The following is a 25,880-nucleotide window of genomic DNA, read 5'->3' as shown; positions in this document are numbered from 1 at the left end:
CTGCCACGGGGCTGCTGTGAGGTGCTGGCACCAATCAGCGCTTCCTAAAGGGTGGCTATAATTAATATTGTTACTTAGACACTGGTTACAAGAGGGGATTCTGGGGTATACAAACACAGAATACTTTGAAAATTTGCCTTTTGAAAACAACAGATTTCTGAAGGCATTTTTAAGAAGTAAAATTTAAAAAATGTGTTTTTATAAAGCTGACATTTTACATGAGGTTGGGCACACACAATAGAAAAAATTAACAAGCAGAAATCCAGGGCTTTTCAATCCCAGGACTCCCTCACTCATGCTGGGCCTCACTGGCCTCTGCCCTTTCCCTCCTGGCAGCAGCCGCTGGCATTTTAGTGCAGTGCCCCCTGGAGACTGGCAGGCTCCCCACCTCCCAGGTCAGTGGATGCCAGCTCTCCCTGGGAGCTGACCTGAAGCCCTCTCGCTGTACGCCGTTCCTGTACACCCAAAGCTGGAGGCCAAGCTGGGAAGAACTTTCAGTTTCATCACTAACTTCCAGGTTGCCTCCTGCCCTTAGTGCTGAACTGGAAAAGCAGGACTCACAAGGGCCTCAGGACAGAAGCCTGAAGCAGCGGGTCAGAGAGTCCACCCCTCCGGTGGCTTCCTTGACCCTCCCATCTGCGGGTCAGTGTCGGGGAGGCAGCAGGACAGGGACCACACTTGGCAAGGCCCTACTGTGAGCACGCACTTGCCATGTACTAGCCTTCCCATGACTGCATGGGGTAAAGGACACAGAGGCTGCGATCCCTGAGAGGTGAGCCAAACCAGCAGAGTTGGTGTTTGCCTTTCCAACAAATAATGCCAATGTCTAGAAAACTCGGGGCAGGAAGAGATGTGTAACTGCTAGAAATGCCAGTGAAGGCATGTACGGAGTGGTTAAGAGTGGGCTCTGGAGCCAAACTGAGTTAAACCATGCTCAGTTACTTCCCAGCTGTGTGACCTCAAGGAAATCGTTTAACCTCTCTGTGCACCAGTTTCTTCATTTTTTAAAATGAGGGTAATAATTATACCTAGCTCTTTGGACTGACTTGTGACATCATAAAGATGAATTGATAAATATTAAGCAATTAAAAATGCTACCTGGCACATAAACATAGTAGGGACTCCATTAATAGTAGTAAGCTGTTGTTATTGAATTAAGTCGCATGAAGATAGGAACATTTGTATGTTTTGGTTACTGGTCTGCTTAAGAACAGTTCCTGGTACTTAATAGGTACTCCATAAATATTCTCTGGGTAAATGAATATTAATATTACAATCAGTTAAAACTTGTCTTTTGTCATACAGGCATTATTTATTTTGACCAGCAGAGGGCAGCAGATAGCTATGACTGACAGTAATTCTGGGCAAGGGTGGTTTTAAATGTTAATTTTGACAGCTAACGTGCTGTCCCCTCCTGAGCCAGCTGGTGTGTTGAGAGGTTGCTACTGCACCTGTAGGAGTGGCTCTCACCCCTTCCACTTACCTTTGCACAGGATAGGATGACTGGCAGAAATTCCAACTCACAATAAACCTTGGTCTGATTTTTTTTCTCAACTTACTTTCAATTTCCTTCCTCCTTTCCTCTCTCCCTCTCTTCTTTCTCTCCTTCCTCCCCCTTCTCTAATTCTCTCTCTCTCACACACACACTCACTCCTCTGCATCAAACTAATATACTGTACATGTTCCCAAACTGTATCTGTACAGCTGCACCTTGTACTCCAAACCATGAAGTCTAGAGTGCATATCCTTAAACAGTATTCTTCCCGACCAATAAATGCTGCTAAATGTGGTATAAAAGGACATCCGATTTGATAAAACTAGGCCCAGAGAGGTACTGTAACTTGGCCAAGGACGTACAGTAATTAGTTGAAAAGTTAGAAAGAGCACTAGCCAGGGCATTCTGCTCTGTCCACTCCATCAGGTCATCACTCACTTTCCCTTGTACCCACAGAGGTCAAGTGGTCCCCATTTGTTGATCCAATCAATGTGGTCATCAGCTCCTGGCCCCAGTTGCTGCTCCCCTGGGCTATGGACAGAGATGACTGCTCCCCACAGCATCCCCCTGGGACGTCCAAGTGCAGGGGATAGTCAGAAACCTACTTGCTGCTCAGCAAACTTGGCCCCTGCTGACAGCTCTCACATTTCCTCCATGACCCAGTGAGAGTCTGTCTTCCCCAGATGACAGATCACATCAGCAAAGTCAAAGGAGAGGACCTGGGTAGCCCCTGGGGAGCGGAGCACAGAGGCTCGGCGTCTTACTTCTGGTGTGGCTGGCACTGGACCACATCCCACAGTCAGCTCAGGGCTGCCCCAGTCTCAGCTCATGGGTGGCCCACTGCCACAGCCTCCCCAGTTTGCTTAAGATTCTGTCTTTCCCAACCATTATCCCAAAAAAGCTAATCTGGAAAAAAGCATTTACTTGAGATTCCTACTGAAAAACAAATTTCACATGAATTGATGAATTAAAAAAGGAAACTTATAAAGAAAATTTAGAAATTGGAAAAAAAATGGTGGACCTATTCTATTAGATTAGGGACATTTCCTTAAGCCTTATAGCAAAGGTACAAACTAGAAAGGAAAAGATTTAGATCTGATTAAATAAAAATTAAAGAGCTCCATGCCCCCTAGAAACATCAATAACAAAATTAATCGCAAGCAATCAATTGGGGAAAGCGTGGCTACGAGTATGAGAGACAAATGATGAATATCCTAAACCAGAATGTCAGAGGAAAATGGATGAATCATCTGAACTGACAACTTAAAATGTAAACTCACAGGAATATAGAATATGTTCAATCTCCCTGGTCATAAAATAAATGTAAAATGCAACTTTTTTTTTTGGCATCTTAAAGTGGCAAAGGTCAAACCTGCAGAGTATCAGTGATGCTGCGAAGCCACAGGTCCCCATTCTGCTGGGGGCACGTTTCTGGAGACCACCATAAGCTTACATGTGTGCAAGAGAAACGCTTTCTTCCATAGCCTTTAGCACCGTGCCGTGTTTGTAATCTATTGCCCCCTCACCACCACCCCTACCAGGTCAACATACACCTTGGTGAAAGGGACATTGCTTACTGGTCCATCCCAAGTACTTAGTACACACCTGGCCCATAACAGGGTACTCAACAGACACTTACTGAGCGAGTGTCAGAACTTTTGCCCCAGTAATCCGACCCTTAGAAACTGATCTAAGGCAAACATCAGAGATCTACGACAAGATTTATATACAAGAATGGTAATTACAGCATATCGTATCATAGTCAGACTTCACAAACCATTTAAAAGTCCAAAGTAGGGGATTAACAGACAAACGATGATACATCCTTATTAGAGACTACAATAAAGTCATTAAAATCATGTTGTAGATGATATAATGACATGGAAAGAGTTTCTGGATAGAGTGTATTGTGAAAAAAGCAGGTTACAGAACACTGTTTTCTAGAGAATTTGTCCAGGAATCTTCTGTATATAATACCATCCTAATATATATAAAATACATATTGTATATACACATATAGCTTTGACATATACACACATATATCTGATACAGGCATGCACATGCATGCATAGGAAATATGATATATGCATATATATATATATATACACACACATGCATACATGCACGTAAAAACTTGTATAAGAACACACTGACATTTTAAGTGTTTATCTCTAATACTTGGTGTGATCAATGAAAAGTTTATTTTTTTTTCTTTACTCTTTTATGTATCTTTCCAAGGTTTTACAATAAGCCAGTTTTGCTATTGGGATCAGATAAGAACACAACGTAGCACCCACATTCCTCAAGCTGATCCTGGTTCCGGGAAGCTAACAGCCCCGGGATGACCGCCGTGCTCACTGGGGCTCCCTCCCCTTCTCCTCAGACCGCCTTCCAAACCTGCACACGAATCCTTGTCTCACAAGATGCCTTTAGGCGGACCTGGCTAAGATCCATAAATGCGATTTGAAATTCCTGCCCATTCTTGGGAACAACTCCCTTTGTGAAGCATTTCACGAGCAAAGGAAAAGTCTTTAAAACAAATACTCAGTTCACGTGAGTCTTGACCAGCTTCTGGCCTTTCGTGCTGCCTGTGCCGTTTCCATCCGGACGGTGTTTGAGAAACAGGCACGTGCGGCGGAAAGATCCATGTGTTGGGCGCTCTTGTCTGTGGCTCGCTTTCAGTCTCTGTGTCCCTGAACTGGCGCGAGCTCATCATGGGAGTGAAGACCATCCTGACCTCGAGTCCTCCCGACGGAAAGAGTTGCTGGACATAGCAGCCACCTGAGGGAGCTCGGAGCCTCAGAGGAGCTCAGGAGAACAGTGACGACCAGAGGGGCCACAGAATCAATAAATGTACAGAATGTATTTCACTAGCATCCCCCAGGCTGTGATGCCAGCACATGTGCCCACAGAGGAGCAAGGACAAGTGCCCTATGTTGATCTAGGATGTCATAAACACATAGCCTCCTTTACAGTTCTTAGAATCAGGGCTGGTGTGGACTTCCGAGATCACATATTTCAAGGGGGATGGGGTGTAGGCAGTTGCCCTGAGGGCAACGCTATACGCAGAGCTATGACAAGAACCCATTAAAAATCAGTGATTATCATGGAGCAGTTCCAAGGTCTGACTTTTGTCCTAAGAATTTGCTCAGTGATAGCTGTCATCCTCCCTTTGACCAGAAGAGGGCAGACACTTGCCATCGATGGAAGTGGAGAGCAGGCAGATATTTTTTAGGCTGGAATAACATCTCCCAATAAGGTCATTCTGCTCTAATGAGAGTTGCAGCTCAAAACAAAACTCTTGACAATTGTGCTGCAAATATGCTACTGAAAAGACAAGGAGGTTCGGAGACTGAAGAGCTTTTCTTAGTTCCAACTTTGTCATTTCACCTCTCTGAACCTCATGTCTTTACTGTGTAGTCACTATGTGAATGTGAAGAGGTGATAATTAAAGGAAAAATACGAAAATCATTAAGTTCCATATTACAAGACACATACACACAAAGAAAGAAGTTTAACCACAAGCGTGTGTTTTTGTATGTGTGTTTTGTGCGTGCGTGTGCATGCTTGTGTATGAGTGTGTTTGTATGGATATGTCTGTGCAGAGAGAGCTGGACAAAGGAGAGGTCTATGCGGAGGGAGGAATTCTCCAGCAGTTGAAACCAATCCATTTTGCACTGGGAAAGGTCTTAACCACTTTTATTTACATTCCAAACTGTGCTTATTTTAAAAGTTAAAGATGTGCTGTACCTATGGAATCTGTGTGAGGGAAAAGTGAAATTTCACAGGGATACATGTGAAGTTCTACACTTTGGTTGAAAAATACTGCTGAATACAAAGGAAGGTGTTGGTGATACAGGCATACCTTGGAGATGCTGTGGGTTTGGTTCCAGACCACAGTGGTGAAATGAGTGTCACAATAAAGGGAGTCATGTGAGTTTTTTGGCTTCCCAGTGCCTGTAAAACCTATGTTTACACTATACTGTAGTCTATTTAATGTGCAGTAGCATTGTGTCTTAAAAAAGTATATACCTTAATTAAAATACGTTATTGCTAAAAAATGCTCACCATCATCTAACAGAAGGTTGCCACAGACCTTCAATTTGTAAAAAATGAAACATCTGCCAAGTGCAATAAAACAAGGTGTGCCTGTATTAACACTTAATACTCTAAGTGCTTTAGTGGTTACATGGTCATGAGAAGCATAAAAGTAACAGGTGGGTAATTTTTCAAATCTAGTCTCACTTTCTTAGGATGTCGAGCCCAGGAGTATTATTTTCTCACTAATCTGTGCCGGCTGGAGCGACGCTGCAGTCTGAGTACCATAGTCTGGAAGAATGAGGAACTAGAATGCAGCTAACAGGCCAGGAGGGAAGGGTGTGGAAACCACGTCTGGAGGAGGGGCCGAGGAGCCAAGACGGGGGGCCTGGAGGAGAACAGTCCTGGGTGGGGCAGAACCTGTGAGAGGGGAGTTCAGTCAGAACAAAAGGGTCGAAGTCGCAAATGGGGTCTGGTCTCAACACTGAAGGGTCTTCTCAATAATCGAGGCCAAGTGCATGGTCATGGAGACAAGAAGCTCTGGACGCTGGACAATTCGAGGAGTTCCCGGAAGACCCCTCCGATATCAGGACAAGAGAAAGGCACTTGCCGGAGCAATCTCAGAAACCAAGTCATCCCTGCACACTGAAATCAGCCAGGCGGCAAAGTGTGATGGCAAGAGAGCAAGTGCACCAAAGGCAGGATGGTTCCCGCGGCACAAAACGATGAGAGGGCCTTGAAACACAGGGACGGAGGCACAGGCTCCTGAAGGTCAGGCTGCCCCGCACATTAGGCCTCAGCAACTGCACTAACACCTCCCGAGGCTGAAGGGCAGTGAGAGGAGCGGCGTCTGATTGAACCCAGGCAAGAAGGACTCCCAAAGGACGTAGGTTTCCACAGCGGTCAGAGAGATCGGGATGAGCTGAGGGGCGTTCTCTGGCTCACTCACCAGCCCTCCCCAGCTGGACTCCCACACAGCGCTCGGCACTTTTTAGGGAGCTCTGTAGATTTTCTTTGGAGGCACAGGGATGATCCCTCAGGCTGTATCATGGTTGAGATGTTATCTCTTTCAAGGGCACCCACCCCTCTGTGCTTCTGTGCCTTGCCTGCCTCTTTTGACCTCCATGGTTACCAGATAATGGGAAGGAAGAAGGTGTCTGGGATGATGGAGACACAAGCCATCCAGACGCTTTGCTGTAAAAGGCTGCATGGGAGCTGTAGTTCACTGACACTGCCCACTGTACACCGGTCAGCCCCTTGCAGCTTGGTCAGTTTGAAAGAGCCGACAAAATCAAGTTTCTAGAACTGCCAAGATGAGAATGAGACCCCAAGACCAACCTCCTCTCTGACATTTCTGTAGACCTTCTCAAAGTAGCTGCTGGGGACCTGAGGTACGGCTACCAAAGGCTTCTCCAGCTCTGAGAGAAGGGCGGTTAACGGACTCAGACATCAGAGCTGAGGCATCGTCCCAGTTCTGAGAAATGATTAAAACTACCAGACACTATGAGAGAAACCACTTATTTCCTTGTTACAGACATTTTCTTCCTCTAAGGGGAAAATGCAGGAATAACATGGGTTCACCCATAGAAAACGGATCATTTTCTGTCAGAAATAGTAATTGTATTTTACTTATTTGTTGAATATAATGCTAAATTTTATTTTTTTAAAAAAGCAGAAAGATGTGGAATTTTATACTTCTTTTCTATAATATTCTTCAAAGCTACTTGAAAAAATTTTAAGACAACTTATGAAACTGGTATACATGGCCAATAATTAATTCTTTTCTCTTGGTTGATGGCCCTTAAAGGCTTTTTCTCACCTCTTGAAGGGTTTCTTGAAATTTCCAACTGATTGATTGAAAATAGTTGTCTTCAACCTGCATTGTTGAAACTGAGAACGTCTTCAGCAGAGCTCTAATGCTTGTTTCATGATCGTGGAAAAGACAGAACACACAGAGGGACAGGCTACATCTTCTCTCCTTTTGACCTCAAATTTCTCCGACATCCATCTATTATTTCTCTCCTATCTCTGGATGAAACCTTTTACTCTTTCGAAACTAACTGATCAGCTTGTGTCCTTTATTCCAAGTCTCTGACCTTCCTTGGGGCTTATGCTACCAAGTCATCGTCCTGACTTCATGGCTCTCACCCCTCAAATTTATAAACTCAGTCTAGTTCTCTCCAGACTGAAAAACAGCCTTGCCTCTACTCTGGCTCCTCCTGGAGCACCATCCTATGTCTTTCCTTCTTAATGAGACCACTTATCGACTGCATTCTACCTCTAATTTCTGCCTTGGCTGTAAGATCCCACAGGTACAAACCACCGAATCCAACAGGCTTTATTAAATCTTTAAATGCTGTTCATTCTCTCAGGGTATTGAACTTTGTTTCCCCTTGAATCTGGGTGCTCTAGGAAAGTTCTAGTGAAGTCCCTCTTTTGACTCAACTTGCTAGACTTGACTTCTGGTACTTAACAGACTTTTTGGGTAATAGACTCACTTCCCCTCCAGAAGCCCCTAATTGTGTCAAGGCCCTCCCTCCCCTCACCCAGGAGGGCTTGAAATCTGACTCTGCCCTTGCTTCTCAGGAGCGCCACATTCAGAATGCTCAAACCTGTCCAGTTGCATCTTCAAAATACATCCCCTCTTCCCCATGTCCTCGACTACTGCCCGGGTCCCAGCCTTGGCGACCCTTTCGCTGGCTTGTCCAGCCTTTCTGTGCTCCAGTAGTCATTCTGCTCCTCTCGCTTCTCTGCCTAAAACCCCAGGCCAAGTCTGACAGCTCTTGCCGTGGCAGCAAGCACCCATCTTCTGGCTGACAGATGCCTGGGGCTCACCTTCCGCTCCTTCTGCTCCTTCCGTGTGCCGGCCGGGCCTGCTGCCCAGCCCCTCCCAGCATTCCCCACTCCTTGCTTCCTCTGTCACTTCCGCACTGCTGTTCCCTTTGTCCTTTGGCCTCGGTAAAATCTTACTTCTTCTTTAAGGCCTATCTCTGGCCTCTTCTCCAGCTCCTTAGGAGAAACTCTCCCTCCGTCCTCTGGGACAGGAGATCACTCAGCAGGTTTTAAGACTGCGAGGCATGGGTTACATTTAATTCCTGGTCGATCAGCAGGGGATGCCGAGTGCACTGGATTACACACCATCACGTTTACCAGGACAGGAAAAGGTCTGAGAGAGCAGCCAAGCCAAAGTATTTCCTCCCATCACTGCTTACCATGGTTTTAGCCAAAATCAGGGAAAAGAAAGGATGGAGAACAGGTGCTGAGGAGGTGGATTAAATGAACTGTGCCCCAAACCTCCAGGCATCAACATCTGAAAACCAGGACACTCACAAAGTTGTTTTTGAACTCCAGAAAGAACACATTTATGTGGCTTTAGAATTTAAAATGCACTTCCATATACATTAATTGATGTAATTTGCACGGCCGCCCAGTGAAGCAGTTAGTTTATAGAATGCCAGTTTGTAGGTAAGGGAACAGCCAGGTCAGGTAGTTTCAGCAAGGTCACACTACAGAATAAATCACAGACCTCTGCTAGGAAACTGCGCCTTCCAACCTCAGATCCAGTATTCTCTCTCTCTGTTATACCATGTTGCCTCTCCAATCGCAGAGTTCAAATACAGCGAAACAGGCTATTGGGGGAAGTGGGAATAGGCAGGGGGGTGGTAATATGCTTCTAAATCATATAACATTTCTCCCCCACCCTTCCCGTCATATATGCCAGCCTAGGGAGGTTAACCACCTAGTGCAGAAAATGTTACCTTAATTTCCGGAAACAGTATCACCCCCAAACACTCTGAGTTGACGGCAAAATATTTTAATTTTTCATAAAGCTATTCCCCTCCCCGCCCCCCCCCCCCACCTCACAGATGCAATGTGGAAAAGACTCTGCAGGCACGGGTGCTGTCTGAGCAGGACGATGTGTGCATATACATACAGGTTTATTTAAATGATTGGATCTACACTTTCGGAGGCTGTTTGAAGCATCTTATCAAAAGAAAACACATTTTAAGCAAGAGGTTAAAAAGCTTTTCAGACCCAAAGGCCATTTAATACAGTAAGTCCTACTTGGATAGTTTAGCAAACATTTTTTAAAACCCACATCCAACAGACTGGTTAGTATTGGATATACAGATTTGGTTTCAAAGCTGAAATGCCCCTGGTGTAAAAGACCTTCTCATGAAAATCAGTTGCTTTATATTATGCCATAAAAAATAGGGACATGTATCTACTGACAACTTAAATATTAACTCAATAGGCTACTTGGTGATATAAATAGGGAAAAAAAAGTGGTCATGGACTAGGAGTGAGAAGACTATGACACCAGTCCATCCTGGGTTGCAGAGGGTGTTAAACGCTATCCTAGAATCTAAAACAGGAAAAAAAAAAGTCAAATATTCCACTCCATATAGAACCCCTCTGGCCCAAGCCATCCCCCAAGGAGTACACCCCAAACACATGAGGTTTACTAACCACCTGCTACAGATGTTACTATGTCACTAATTAACAATGATCACAAAAAAATGTGTCATATCAGAGGTTCTGTTATCATACACAACACATCAGCGGCTGTAGGAATCTTCCTCCGAGAGCTCCTGTCGGAAGTCTAGCTGACAATGTCCAAAGCGCTGGTCCAAGAAACCGCAGCTAAGAGACAGAGCGTCCGCTTGCACGTGGAGCTCTCTGGCACGCTCCCCACTCCAGTTATCGGAGGGGCTGGGGCACAGGGGGCAGTCCCAGCCGGGTGTCGCAGCCTTTACTCCTGGGCCTCCTTGCGAGTCAACTTGTAGATCTCGGTGGGTCCGTCCACGTGGGTGATAGTGGTGGTGAGCTGCAGTTCCTCCCCACTGTGCACACCCAGATCGCCTGAAACAGGGTTTTTGGTGTTAGATGTGGTCAAGGAGGAAGGAGATAGCTGGGATTCGTCCCCATAACAATCGCCTGATGCCAGCCCTCTTTCACATTCTGAGCTTAGGGAGAAAACCGGGGCGCAGGCACCCTAAAACCAGGGCTGACTCCCACCCTTTGCACTTGGGCTTGGCAGTAATTTTTTTTAATCATTTTGTCTCGCAGAGAGGAGATATTAGCGATAGAGGAGCCAGCTTGCTGCTGCTGTTATTCGTGGTAACGGTTAACAGTTAAATGAGAGCTTGCTTTGCGCCTGACGCTATTCTTGGCTCTTTACACGTGATCGCTGAAATTTGTCAAGTGCTTCTTCTGGGTCTATTGAGATGAACCTGTGGCTTTTGCTGTATTTAATCCTCACAAACACCCTCCGAGGCAGGCACTCTGGTCACGCCCGCTTTTCAGGTGAGGAAGCTGGCAGGCAGGTCAGGAGGAGGAGCAGACACAGGAGAGCCTGGAACCAGGCCAAGGAAGGAAGGGCCGACTCCAAGGCCACGCACACATTCGCTGCAGACAACTTACAAAGCAGCTCTGGCATGTGAAGGCAAACAAGACCTGCCTGTATCTACCAGATTGGCCAGGGTGCTGTATCTAATGCCTTTAGGAACAATTAGGGTCTTTCTCCATCAGGAAAGAAGTACCAGAAATGTGCCCTGAATTTTCTGCTACCCCAGGATTCTATCCAATACCAGTGTTTTGGAGTCATCACCAGTGGACAAAGGGATTCCTCTGCTAAAATAGAATAATGTGGCCTCTTCTCAACCAGGAGGAAAAAAGATGAGTTTCTGTGTTAAACCTTTAATAATGTCTGCTACCTGCCATAAGATAGTTGAGTGAATATATAACTGGCAAAAGGAAAACAGAAAACGCCCAGATGCAACGGTGCTCAGTCGGACCGTGTGCAGGAGCACGTGTACCCACATATTTGCAGAGAGGGGTGCTGGAGAACAAAAGGTTATGGTTATGTCTGTGATTTTGATACTTACACTGTACACATGACTTCATAATTTCAGAAACTGAAATTGTTCCTAGTTCAAAGCACGGACGAAAATACACAAGCACGGCTTTCAGTCGGGATTCCATGCCATGCCTTAGAGGAAAGCTCTGGCCCTACCCGTAGGGCTAGTATTTTGTCGCCAGTTTAGGAATTGCTGGGCATCAATGAATTTGATGACCTTAGGACCCCAGGGGTGAGCCCGCCCACTGGCCCTGCAGGCTGCTTGGCTGGTGCCCTTATGTGTGCCATGTTGTATTAGATTTTTATTGTAGACCTATTTCCCAGTGGCTCTACAACTGAATCAGTCTTATGAAATGCTGGAATTGTGGGCTGTCTACCCAGGAGCATCCCTAGTCCCAGAAGCAGGGTCATTAGCTGTTGCAGAGACTGCAAACGGCACTTGGGTGCTGGCAAGTGTCCAATTCACAGGACAGGGGCAGAGCAGGTGCCAAAGGGGTATCAGCCCAGCCTCCCATACTTCCTTCCAGCCCTTGGGCCAGAGCACCCAGCAACACGGCGCGAAGGCTGCGTAAAGGCTTCAGGCAGAGCTGCCTGCCGGGGGCCATGCTGAACCCCTACTTGCATAATCAGCAATTTTCCCTGGGTTACTAATTTGCATTCTCGCTGCTGCAACTTCTAGTTCGTTTCTCAGTTAAGAACAGGCCTAAGCCTCAAAAGCCTTGGTCAAAGCTAGCTCTGGATTTGTGTATCTGGGTGAGCTACCAAAACTTCAAAGCCAGTTTCACAATCTACATGTCTGAGAATCATCAAAATTTCAAAAGAGCACCCTGACCACCCCAGCAGACCCATTAGCACCTCCAAGCGTTTACCTAAGGAATCCCTTTCACTGCAGACTTCTTAGAAATAGACACTGGATTATAATTCTACTCAGGTTTTGAACCAAAGGTGCCAAGTATTTAAGCTTAACATGTGATTCCAATTGCAGGTCCTAGAAAATGTGTGTGACCCCACAGGTGCCATCACCCGAAGAAAGAGCCAAAATTACTTGGGCTTTTTTATTTTAATACGTACCTATATTATAGTGCTTGCCATATGTCTGACTCCATCCTAAACACTTTACAAATATTAATGCATTTAAACCTCAATTCCACCCCTTTGATGGAGGTAGTATTCTCATTCTTTTGATGAAGGAACTGAGGCACAGAGAGGTCAAATAACTTTCCCAAGGCCCAAGTTGATAAAAAGTGATATGGGATTCAAACTGGAGCAGTGAGGCTCCAGAATCCAGGCTTTCAACCCCAGGCTATGCTGACTCTTCGTAAATATTCAAGTTTCCAACAGCCGTTGAGACTGCCGGTGAAGGATGAGTCCACATAGAAGGTATTACCCTCACAAATATATACATACAATAATTTGGATGAATCGTTCAGCATATTAATTTTGCTCTTGTATCTGATAAAGGAGAATTTATAGCACACAGCATCAGTGCACTGATAATAAGGAGAACTATTATTAATGAGTATTTACTGCATGCACCAGTAGGGGCTTAGCATGCCCTGTATTTCCTAGTAAGATGTGAAGACACTGAGGCTCAAATAGGCAATGAATTTCTCAAACGTGACCCAGCTTTCTCCCTGCAGAGTTGGAATGAGGACCCAGATCAATGGGACTCTGGCTAGCAAAATCTATGATTCATGTGTGCTTTCACTATACCTCGAAGGCCAACACTTCCCCTTAGGGATCTGATGGGAACACAGCAGTGACACAGCAGGAGCGGGGATCCCGCCATTCGTGTCCAAACTCCACCGACTCCTACTTCTGCCAAAGTCTCACTCCATCTGCTCCTCTCCCTCTCAGCTCCTGCTGCTCACTGCACAGACATGCTCAAAGTCTCTTTCCACCTAAGATCGAAAAAACCCAAAAAACAAAAAAAAAAACCCTTCCAAAAATGTGATGTTTCTTATCAGTAGCGAGAGGAAGAATAAAAAGAAAAAGGATAAATTATGAAACGTTTAAAAGAAGAGAATTCTTTAGCTTGCAGTAAGTCTCTTTTCCTGGTTAGGATGTCAATTCATCTCAGCTAATTAACAGTAAGATGAAGGCTCGTTTCTAACCAGTGTGAAATGAGACCAATCCCTGGCACTGGATTTAATTTCAGAGGACTATCAGTGGATCCGTATCTATGGTGTCACATCCACAGATCTGTAGCTGCTGCCTGATTTTAATGGCCTGGAAGGCATACTGGGGACCCAGAAGGCTACATACCTGTGCTACAGTGATATAATGACAAGCACAGCTTCTTAAGACTGGTGGCCTTTTTTGGGGTGTTCCAAATAAAATTTTATTATTAAAAATTTTATCCAATTGAGACTTTATTTCTGCATTTCGTTTTGTTCTACTGTTTGAATAAGACATTCCTGAGACATTTACTGATTCGTTTGTTCCACTCTCAAACAGAAACTGAAATTTGTTTGGGTTTTTTTTTTTAAGTTTTTGTTACATTTATTTATTTACTTACTTTAATTGAAGTGTAGTCATTTTATAATGTGCCAATTTCTGAGGGACAGCATAATAGTTCAGTCATACATATGCATACATATATTCATTTTCATATTCTTTTTCATTATAGGTTACTATAAGACACTGAATATAGTTCCCTGTGCTATACAGTAGAAACTTGTTGCTTATCTATTTTATATACAGTAGTAAGTATCTGCAAATCTCGAACTCCCAGTTTGTCCCTTCCCACCCCTTTCCCCACCCTGGTAACCATAAGTTTGTTTTCTATGTCTGTGAGTCTGTTTCTGTTTTGTAAATAAGTTCATTTGTCTTTTTTTTAAGATTCCACATGTAAGTGATATCGAATGGTATTTTTCTTTCTCTGTCTTAAAATGACAATCTCCAGGTCCATCCATGTTGCGGCAAATGTTTTTCATGGCAGAGTAGTATTCCATTGTATAAATACACCACAACTTCTTTTTTTTTTTTTCTGTATATGTATTTTTATTTTGTCTGAATTAGGACTGGGACATGATTAATTACAGGGCAATATTTCTTGTCAAGTTGTGAATAAATATGTTTAACATTAGTATAACTGTTTACAAACAAGAAAAGCCATACTGCTTGCCAAGCAGTTGATTAAAAAATGCATTCAATTTATCACAGAGTCTCTGTAGGATAGATCTTTACATTTGTGTGGCCTGACATTTAGTAATTAAATCTCTTTAAACAATTTAATTAGGCTGAAGGCCACCCAAAGCTTATACTCTCATCTTGAAAACACTTTCTGCTGTAATAGGCAGAAAGCGTTAGGGCATCCATTGTAACTTTCACAAGAGTCTTAAATTTAGAGCAGTGCTTCTCAAACTCCATTGTGCGTAAAAATCACCTGAAAAGCTTCTTAGAACATAGATCCTTGAGCCCCACCTTTAGAGATTCTAATTCAGTATTTTGGAGTGGGGTCTTTTAAGGAGTTCTAGGCCTATACTCAGACTGCTGGCCTAAGAACCATGCTTTGGAAACCACTCTACTAGGAAATGATTTGAAAGTAGACAGCCTAATTGATCTTCCCTAATGATTTTGTTTGTTTGTTTGTTTGTTTATTTATCTATTTTTCCTTGCAGCTGGCACCTTGATCCCAAGGACATAGCCCAACATTTCTTTCTCTATTCTCTTTCCCACCAAAGTTTCTTTGCCAGGGCTAAGCTCAGCAAAAGGGAAAAAAAGCCCACAAAAGGAAAAAGCTGATTGGCCTCAGCATCACCAGAATGAAGATATGATGGCAAAACCTTCCAATAAAACCGCGCAGCTCGATCGGGGGAGGGAGCCTGCCTCAGCCGACACCACAACTTCTTTATCCAGTCATCTGTCGACGGACATTTAGGTTGTTTCCATGTCTTGGCTATTGTAAATAGTGCTGCTATGAACATTGGGATGCGTGTATCTTTTTGAATTAAAAGATCATACCGATCTTTCCCAAACTCTTTCAAAAGACTGAGGAGGAGTGAATATTCCCATTCTAAACTCATTCTATGAAGCTACCATCACCCTGATACCAAAGCCAGACAAAGATACCACCAAAAAAGAAAACTTTAAGCCAATATCATTGATGAACATAGATGCAAAAATCCTCAACAAAATATTAGCAAACAGAATCTAACAACACATAAAAAAGATTATACACCATGATCGAGTTGGGTTCATCCCAGGGACACAAGGATGGTTCAGCATACATAAATCAATCAACATGACACACCACATCAATAAGAGAAGGACAAAAATCCCATGATCATGGAATTTTAATGACAACATTTGTGAATCTGTGGCTAGTTTAGTTTAAAAAAAAAAAAGGAGAAACTGCTAATTTAATTCCAACGTTGCTTCACAGAATTTGGGAGAGACCCACAGTCTTTTAATATTAATAAGAGCTACCTAATTCTGTCCTCACAACCACTAAGGCAATTAACACCTCATTACCCAGATGTGGAAGCCAGAAAGCTCTCACACCACGAGTTCATATTTATTTCTTGAGGTCACACAGAGTATATACTGGAGCCAGGATTCCACACCATCTATGTCTACCTCCAAAGCTTATGTTCTTTGTATAATACTCTCAACTTCTTTTCTGTGGAATTTTTCCTAGTCCCACAACAAACTTTCTCCTATTCACCTTCAAAGCTAAGCTCAAATGGTAACTCTCTGTAATGGCATCCCTGGTTCATGGCAAAATGAGAAAATCAAGGAGAGTGCGGTATTTGTAAAGCTAAATTATTTCCATGCTAAGGGCTGTTGTTCACTCTAAGATTATGTTCTTTTCTGTACTTGGGGTGTTAATAAAATAGTGGATGGTAGGTTTTTAAAATCTTTTTTAAAAAAGCTTTCTAAATAATGTAAATCACCAGCACAGTATCTGGCATGTAGTAAGTGCTCATTAAAACACCCACCAAGACTTCCTCATGTGGACCAGTCCAGCTCCCCCCTGCTCTGCTCCGCACGGCTCCGTCTAGCCCAGCACACCAGCACTGGGGTTCCCCACTGGGGTTTAGGGAAAAACCCTCAGTGAGAAAACAGGCGTGCTTCGGGGTGACTCAGCCTTTGAGAGTCCCCTCTGGGGAATAAGGCAGAGTGGTCTTGGTGGGACTGGGTTCAGCAGTCCTGGGTCCAGCCATCTCTCAGTCCCTTTCAACCATCAAGGTGGTTTATACCAGGCGTGAAGTGAGCCATTTCCCATTTACCTCCAAAGTGCCTCCAGCAGCTCAGTGTCAGGTACCTCTGAAGAGGAGAACACAAAAAAGCCATTTCGTGTGAAACCTTAGTGTTTATGGCCCGATTATAGCCCATTTGTTGAAGTCCTAATTCCTAGTGCCTCAGAAGGCAATGAATGGTATGTGGACACAGGGTCTTTAAAGAGGTGATCTGGTTAAAATGAAGTCATTGGGATGAGCCCTAATCCAACAGGACCAGTGTCCTTCTGAGAAAAAGAGATTAGGATGCAGGCAAACACCGAAGGAAGACCGGGTGAGGACAAAGGCTGTTGAGACCCACTTCAGAATCTGAGTCGAGCCCTGGGGGTAAGACCAACTCCATCACTGCGCACACGGCAAGAGGAAGCCAGGCTGGCCGAGGGTGCGTGCGGGTCACCCAACACACGAGCCGGGCAAAGAGCGCAACAAAAGGCAGCCCCTGTCAAAGCCTCATGACTCACAGCAAATGTCTACGGAGGCAACAAAAGCCAAAGCTACCTTTCCTGTGGAGCAAGCAGCAGGGCACCTCAGGAGCCTCGGGGTGCAAAGGTGGCCCGCGCGGCAGCTCCCCAGACAAGGGCCCAGGGCTGCTGCCGGGGCTTCCTGCAGAACGAGCGGGCAGGGCAGAAGACAGCCAGCGCGGGCAGGAAGGGAGAGGGACCTGCCGGCAGTCAGAGCGTCTCCTGTTCCCTCTGTCATAGGCATCCAGTCAGGAATTCCATTTTTCACTTTCTTCCTAAAACCTTCTGACAGAGATTTTATAGATGAAAGAACAGAGAAGTGAAAGCTAGGACCAAGAACTGTCTGACGTCATAAGCCGCTCTGCCTGGTTTTTCCCCACATGACCTGGTGACTGAGGGGGTCTGGGCAGGTGTCATGTGTTCAGGGTTTGACCATGTACCCCTGGGAGATGACACCTTTGCTTGGGGCTGCAGCTCGCTTCTGCCTGGGAGACGTCCAGAATGATCCACAGGTTGGTCACAGACATGGGCAAAAAGAGCAGCTTTCATGAAAAGGCAGCAGGAGCAGGAATGTGAATGGTCCCCAAAAGGGAGTCTAAAGAACCTTTGCTAAATTAAAAAAAAAAAAAGTATATGTGTGTTTGTGTATATGTACACACACACGTATATACACACAATTGCATGTAACATACACATAGTTTTATATGTATATATAAATATATATATTTTATATGTGTGTATATATATATATATATATATATATAAGATATATGTAAAATACAGGTAGGAACCCAGAACGCCACAGCCCTGCGTCACCAATCAGCCGCTGACAACATGAAAACCTTCTGGCTTGGACACTATGACGCTGTCCCGCCACGTCCCGCCACGTCCCGCATTTCAGGAGGCAGAGGAAGAAGCCTTATCTCGCAGACCAGGCTACTAGCTGTGTCTCTGTCACTCCATCCTCTGGAACCCAGCACCAGGCTCAACCCTAAGACATCCCCCAGTTCATGTCTGAGGGTCACCTTCCAAGCCACACAATAAGAGAAACAGAAACATGTAAGAGAAAACGCTCTCCAGAAACAGACCTTCTCTCGAACCTCCTGCCCGCTGTGCTTCTCTCTGTCCATCCCTTGACCAAAACGGAGAAGCAAACTTTCAGGCTCTCTGCTTTCACTTCCTTCCTACCCTCTGTCCCCGACACTACTCAGCATTTCTCTCCACACCAAACAAAACTGTCTCTTTCCTTAGCCTCTTTGGCCTCAGATGCATTTGGAAACTGCTTCAAGTTCCCGGAAATGAGCTTTCCTCAGAGGTCCACCCAGGACCCATCTCACAAAGGCAAGAAGGGCTGCACACCTGGGATTCATTCTCCATAGCAAGAGATCCAAATTCTTGGCTCTGGACCTTAAAAGCTAGAGTAGGAAGGGAGTCCAAGCCATTTAAAAATAAAAGCTTTCCACAAGAAAGGAAAAGGAGCCTGGGAAGGCTGGGGGAGGAGGAGAAATGTCATCCAGAGACTCAATTTAAAAATATAGTAGGTTTCTAGGTTTCCATGTAATAGTCCAAACCAGCTCTTTCCAAGGAGCTTCAGAATCCTGGCACACGCTCCGAGGTTCCTAGGATCCGTTGTGTGGTCTGGCGCGGATGACGGAGGAAGTCAGGAGAGAAGGAAAGTGATGGGAGAACCCAGCACGGGAAAGCCCCTTGCAAACGCACCGACACAGCACCACAGAGGGGCGTGCACAAGCTGCCAGGGGCCCACAGCGGGTCATGTCGCCGAGGAGGGCTGCTAAATCGTGTGACTCTTGTGTTTACGATCAGAACAGGGTCCCAGAGAGTCCGCCTGCTCAACTGCCTGCAGAATGGCTTTCAGCAGGGGCTCTACTGGCATTCTGGGCAGGACAATTCTGCACTACAAGGGATTGCTGTGCCTAGAGCAGGCCATCTAGCATCCCTAGAATCTGGCACTCAAGGCCAGTGGCACGTCCCGTCATAAATGACGATGCAAAACCGCCATGAACTTTTCTGAACACCTCTTGGCAAGGGATTCAGGGGATGTGACCTCCTGTTGAGAACAGCTTCTGAGATTTCTGTGAAATTACAGATCAAACTACCTTCCACAACAACAAAAATCTGAAAGGAAAGAGATCAAGTGCTCTTCTCAACTGCAAGGACTGAAGCCTAGGAGTGGGGGGCTGTTGAACCAGGTGAGAAGCCTCAACAGGAGCGCCTAACATGGCTTGCAGCTCAAGCATCTGGCCCCACAGAGCGGCAGGCAGTCACCCGGCCCCTGTGGGCTTGGCCCCAGCTCTGGCTTCCCGTGTGCCTGAAAGTGCTGGCATCGGGCGAACTCTCACCAGTGTCTGGAAACCCCTTACGCTGGACAGAATCGCCCACTGGGCTTTGTGACAGGGGGCGCTCTTCTGCCCCTTCCTTGCTAACAGGAATACAGAGAACCACAGAACCCTATGTTCTCAAAAGACTTTAAGAGATCACTCACAGGTGGGAGAAGTGGTGCCCGGAGAAGTGAAGCAGTTTGCCAATAGTCACAGAGCAAAATCAACCAGAAGATTTTACATACGTGAAGTGCTACAGCACACAGCCAGGATTCAGTAACTTGCCCACCAGGATTAGCTTTCCAGCATCCCAGGAGGTCCAGCGATCACTTTAGGCGGTTTTTCCCTGGAAGGCAGGAACCTCACCTATTAGGTTCCAGCTTAATACTGTCAAGCCAAGGACCGGTCCATACGGTTTCTGTCAAAGTCCAACAGGATGGCCACGAGGTGAAGTCAAGGTTCTTGTTGGCAAGCTCAGGATCCCTTCTGGCTGCCATCATGGAGGTCCACTGTGTGAGAGACCACATGCTCCCATTTCCATGCATATAGTAAAACACTGAGTGCGAGCAGTGGGAAGGAAGCTGAAGGCTGCCTAGCTCCCAACTTTCTGGAAAGGAAGTCAATCAAACTTTAGAGTTGGGCAGGTAGGTAGGTAAGCCAAAGGTCTTTATTCTTGCCAGAGACACCTGGCCAGAGATGGACCTGGTACTGAATGTGACAAGAAGCTGTGGAGCAGGAAGAAAAGAGAGGCCTGATGTCCAGGATGCCTTTGCACAAAAGAAGCAGGTACAGCACTGGGGCCATATGGTGGCTGAGACCATCCCATACCCCTGATCCTCCGCACATTTGCCCTCCTCTCTCTGCCCCATCTCTCATGTCATCACGCCCCTCTTTTTACCCCCATCTCAAGATCACTGGCCTGTCTGTAAAATGTGAAAGCTAATCTAGAACTCCTATTTCTAAAGCATGAACGCACTCAACATTTTCAAAGCACCCTTAAGAACCAGTCCTTGCCCACCAGAAGTTAGTGTTCCAGGGTTCCAGCAGGAGAGGGAAGACACAGGCGCACTCATCTCCTACACCCACACAGTGAGTGTCACCTGAAAAATGTGACCACGTTCCTCCAGGACAGTTCCTTAGAACACTAGTTCCCAAAGATGCCTGGCAAAAGGGTTTTAGGGGCAAATGATTTCATCATTTGGAAGTGCTATTACCTCCACCCGTCTTAAAAGACTCACAATACAAATTAATGTGCTAAAGGCATTAAGGTATTTTGCAGTAAAAATCGCATTAATGCTGATTAAAGACCCAATGATTCTCAAACTTATTTGACTATTAAAACCTACCAACATCCCACGGCAACAATATTCCATTGAATATAATTTGCTGGACTCCAACTGGGGTGATCAGAAATGGGTTTGTAGGAGGAAATATTTTAAATGGGCCTATGAGACGGGTAGGGTTTTATCAGACCCAGATGGAGGGAGGCAGGATATGAATCCATTCATTCTGCACATACTTGCTGAGCACATCCTGTGAGTAAGGCCAACCCTCAGTGCCATGCAGACATGCAGATCTTAAAGTCCTGGTCTCTGCTCTGAGACAGAGTGATGGGCACTGGCTTTGATCTTATAAAGGGCATCTCCGGTTTGGGGAACAGCAGGTATGTGGCTTGGGTAAAGCAGGTGTGAGAAAGAGTAAGGGTGGAGGCAAACAGTGCAGGGCTAAGGATGCAAAGAAACAGGAGCCTCTTCCATGTTAACAGCACTGGCCTAGGCAGCAGAATTCACTTCCCTCCACCGTGGCTCGGGGAGAAACCCCAGGCAAGCCCCATCCTTCCCTGGGTCTCAGTTTCCTCATCTATAAAATGACTGAACTGGCTAAGTTCTCCAAGGCTTCCTGCAGCATCAACATCAAAAACAGCACATCTAGCACCTACAGGGAGGACGGTTACAGAGACAGATGAACAGCTACTGGTTTGGATGTGGCAACAGCCTTGCAGGAAAATGACCAGGGGGAAGAGGAAGCCAGCTCCATTCAACTCTCAGGGCCAGTCCCCCTCCACCCATTATCTCAGGCTGTGCTTCTCAAACTAGAAGAATAAATGTGGCATGCTTTCCAACAGTCAATTTTGCTCCAAAAATTGAGGAAAACAAACTTAATTTTTCATACTAAAACTGGGACATGTTGTAGACTAGAATGCAATATTCCCAACATGTATTAAAGATTTTTAAAAATGCAGACTTATAGAAATCTCTGCCCAATGCTGGCTTTTTGTCTCCCTGGAGGTGCACGTTCACACCTGGAGGAGAGTTTAACTGGGGAACCCAGAGCCTTTGCTTTCTAAGTCTTGTAGAGACAGAAGCCTGCTTATCCTGAATAAAGCTATGCCAAAGAGACTGGAACTCACCATTGGACTGATCTTCCCCATAGTTCTTATGGGACGGCGCGTACAAGAACATCAAAGCGAAGACATACAGGTTCCACATCCCGTAGATGCCGGTGAAAAAGGCGCTGTTCACTTGGACCGTGACGCCGCCCCACTTCCAGTGGCCTTCAGTCACCTATGGAAAAAGGAGTGACATTCAGTTGGAACTGAGAAGAAACACAACTCCAACAGGAACGAACTAACACAAACACCACGTCTCCTCTATGTATGGGAAAGGGAAGGGCCATGTGAGACTCCATTTCTTAATCTGAATCATACTAGCATGAACTGAGGCTAACCGAAGGCTTACGACATGTGAGGCAGAAAGTCAGTGGTTCTCATCCTGGCTGCACGTCAGCATCACCTGGGGAGTGTCTCCTCCTGAAACAGCAGTACGTCGAGATCCCTGACTTAATGAAACTGCACTTGAGTCTAACACTCATCAACAATAACTCCTCCTCCCCCATCTTCCCAGCTAGATGTAAGCTCCCTGCAGGCAGAGACCAGCTCTGCGACGGCCCTAGCTCAAGTGCCTGATGCACCACAGGGCAGGTTAAACAAACAGATGGATCCTCAGAGTGACTAGTTTCCCTGGGTGGGGCAATGTGGAGAAGGCAAGAGACACAGGCTTCAAGTCACAGACCCCGGGTTCAGTTCCAAGCTCCACCACTCACTTTCCCTTTAATGTAAGAGAAGTAAGATTAAGACTCTAAACATCATTTTTCTTAAGTGCAAAACAAAAACTTGAAGGATTACTGAGGAGAATTAAGTAAAAATATTTCTAGAAATTTCCTGGCACACAGCAGACACTCAATAAATCCTATTTTACAATGTCACCTACGTTAAGTTACTCACGAAGAGAACTAGGAAGCTTTCATATGTTTTACAATTTGGCAAGAATGTTTTGAGGTTGCCTTTGTCTATGTTAATGACTTGGTAATGGTTTTAAGGGCTGTCTGATGACATCCAGTTTGCACGAAGAACTGTCATGAGAACTGTTGAGCCAAGAGACTAATCATTTATGCCAACTCTAAGATCAGTGTATTGATTTTGACCACTTCTGCCTGCTACAGGAAACCATAAATGAGAGTAAAAGAAAGGATTAGACTGGACAGACGCTCCTGTGATAGCTTAACGAGACTGTGTTACATAAGCCATCTCCAGGAGCCCCTCCTTCTGGGATCTAAAGTGTGAGGTGGCAGGCTGCACCTAAATGTTAATGGCTTTAACAAGCCGGCTGACTTCACCTCCTGTTTACCAGGCAGAGGGTCTCAATTCATTTGGGACCCCTAGCCTAACCCATGACCCATGGGGGCCCCAGGCAGAACAAAGCTCTAAGTACAGGTATTTCCTTCGGAAGGACCTGGAGTGTCAGTTAACCAGGTTAATGGATTATAAACTTACCAGTTTCAGTTTGGCCTTGGTGATACATAATTTTCCATTTTTGTGGTTTATAGACAAACCACCACCATTAACTCTTATTTACTTTGGAAAATAACTCACTTTATATGACATGCTTAGGAATGTTTTCTGGCAAAGAAGGATTTCATAACCATTAATGATTTTAGAACAGTGTACCAGCATTCAAGCTATTTAGGACCGCTTAGCAACCTCTGCAAATGTCACTCTTCTTACGTTTAAGTACAGAATATCCTAACTCTGTAAAACTTACAATACTTAGAGCATACTTAAGATGGTTTTTAATGCATATAACAGAAAAAGGAGAAGGAGCCTTAAGACAGCTTTTGGAAATACATGTACCTGTCGTCATAACAAAGGGAACTCTTCTGTGTGGTCATGGAGGGGAGGCCAGGCTGGGTGAACTGAAGGGAAGGAGGGGTAAGACTGCTCCCACTTTGCTCTGTCATGGCAGTGACCCTGTCAGCTAGGGAAGGGCCTGTAGGAGAGCCTCCCTCCTGTGATCCAAGCTGGGGACACTCAGCAGTGACAACTCTGCTGAAATGGAATCTTGCTGGGATCAGCATAACTGACCCATGGAAGGAAACACCTGCACGCCTGGTACACAATGGTGCTCTCCAGACAGACGCCTGGTGAATCAACATAGACGGGGATGCAGGGATGCGCAGGAATGCCAGCACGGGTCCATGGAGGTAGAAAGAGGGGCTGGGAAGAGTCGCCTTTAGGAAATATCTGACTGAGAAGTAAAGAGAAGACACCGCATTCCGTAGTAAAACCATAATAATTACACTTAAAAGTAAGACGAGCGGTCAATGGCTAGTGAGTACAATTTCATTTACACAGTGCTCTCTACTATGTTCTTTCATCATCACTCAAAACAAGTTGTTAACACAGGTAATAAAGTGAAGATTTTTAAATATAATAACAAGGATAATAGTTAATATTTATTCAACGCTAATGATACGTCAGGCACTTTACTAAGAATTTTTCATGGAAGGTATTATTCAGTCTGAATAACAACTCTGTGAGGTGGATGGGTAATATTTGCACTCAAAACTCATGGGTAAACTATGACACAGAGAGTATCTTGCCCAGGACTACTCAGCCAGGAAGTTGTGGTTCTGACTCCAAAAAGGGCATTCCGACCCAGTATATAAAAAGGGTGAGTCTCTTAAGTTAGCATATAAGGCAACTTTTATGTCAGGTCAAACTTCCCTTGAAATTCACTTAATTGACCATAATGCAAATTATTACATAGATATAATATATTCACACACACACATACACAGGTTTCTGTATTCAAATCTGTATAGTAATATATATATATGCACTACGGATCCCAGACATAGTAATGTGTGGTATATAATAAACTGGATATATATGCAAGACACAATTTTACAGCAGAACCACTGAAATGAGATTCTTGTACCATGACGGACACATTGGAGCCAGGGCTGACTGAGGAAAGAGTAGATTCATGCCCCCATTTCATGTTTGCTTTGGGACACGTGCACCCGTTTCGAATGCAGTGGCAGAATTACCTATACTACTTAATTTGTCGTCTCTAAATGCATTATTTCCTGCTGAGGGCAAAGAGCTGAATTTGCAGAAATGGACTGTCTACATACTGTCACTCTACTGTTGGGAGACCTGCCTTCCCCTCTCTTCTCTCAATTATTCACGCCCGGAGCTCTCAGTACATTCCCACCAATACGTACCACAACCAGCAGCCTCAGCAGAGCAGGCCTTGTAAATCCAAAATCTGATTAATGACAAGGCAAAGAGGTGACAGTCAGCCCTTTTCACTTTCAGATAGAAAAATCAGGTAGCCCCAACCAGGAAAAAAAAGTCTCTCCTCTGCCTAAAATCTTATTTCTCAGAGTCCCTGTTTTCCCTGATTCCACATTTGAACAATTTACTTTTGTGTGAAACCACCCAATTACAGCCCTGTAGCCAAGTGAAGGTCAAAGCCCTTTACACCCAGTAGTCTTGACAACCAACATTCCACTTCACAACAAGATTTCCAAATCCCAGACACAGGCTCTCTTACTGGAAACATTTCCTCTGTAAGTAGCAGAATGAAGTGATCACACACACAGAAAGAGCTGGGGACAGGCTCTCTGGGAGCCTCCTGCATGTGGCTTGACCTGCATGTCAGGCACCTGGAGTCCCCTCAGTGAAGGCCGGTGACCTTCTCGCCTGCATTGCACTTCTGTTCCCAACTGCCTGCCACCTCTAAATGGAACGCCTCTTTCTTTTCCAGAGGGAAGGGGCTAAAACACCCGACTGTGATGTGCCAGCTCGGTTGCTATGACCGAGGCCGTTAAAATGGCAGGCATTAAAAGACAGCACCTCAGTCCCCAGCTACAAAGCCTCAAGGTCACTGCATTCCACAGCTTCCAGCGGCATTTCATTCCTGGCCTCAGAGCTTCAATATCCTGGCGAGATCCCCTCGCATTATATTTCATGGGGCTTAAATGCAGGCTCTCCCAGCAAGCCTGAGAGCATAATGGGAGTTTTAATACATTCCTTTTACCTAAGGCTGGGATCCATTTCAAAAAGTTACCCTATAGGTTTTCTTTCAGGTGAGCTCATTG

General features: G+C 45.2%; 1 protein-coding gene across 2 annotated transcripts in view; it reads right to left on the bottom strand.

Annotated features, from left to right (window-relative positions):
• The window catches only part of WLS (Wnt ligand secretion mediator), a 124,135-nt gene that overhangs the window by 13,413 nt on the left and 84,842 nt on the right, over positions 1-25,880 (bottom strand). Inside the window, exons 11-12 of one of the 2 annotated variants that reach the window (XM_006205349.4) lie at positions 21,847-22,000; positions 9,453-10,396 (exon numbers count right to left, since the gene is read on the bottom strand). In XM_006205349.4, the coding sequence (XP_006205411.1) occupies positions 10,287-10,396; positions 21,847-22,000 (264 nt within the window). In that variant the 3' untranslated portion in view covers positions 9,453-10,286. Of the gene's footprint in view, positions 1-9,452; positions 10,397-21,846; positions 22,001-25,880 lie in introns of those variants that run through there. The other variant, XM_015240172.3, reaches the window with a different exon arrangement.

Source organism: Vicugna pacos, chromosome 13 (assembly GCF_048564905.1).
Source record: "Vicugna pacos chromosome 13, VicPac4, whole genome shotgun sequence".
In the NCBI taxonomy this organism is placed as follows: domain Eukaryota; kingdom Metazoa; phylum Chordata; class Mammalia; order Artiodactyla; family Camelidae; genus Vicugna; species Vicugna pacos.
This window is presented reverse-complemented; position numbering and strand designations above follow the sequence as displayed.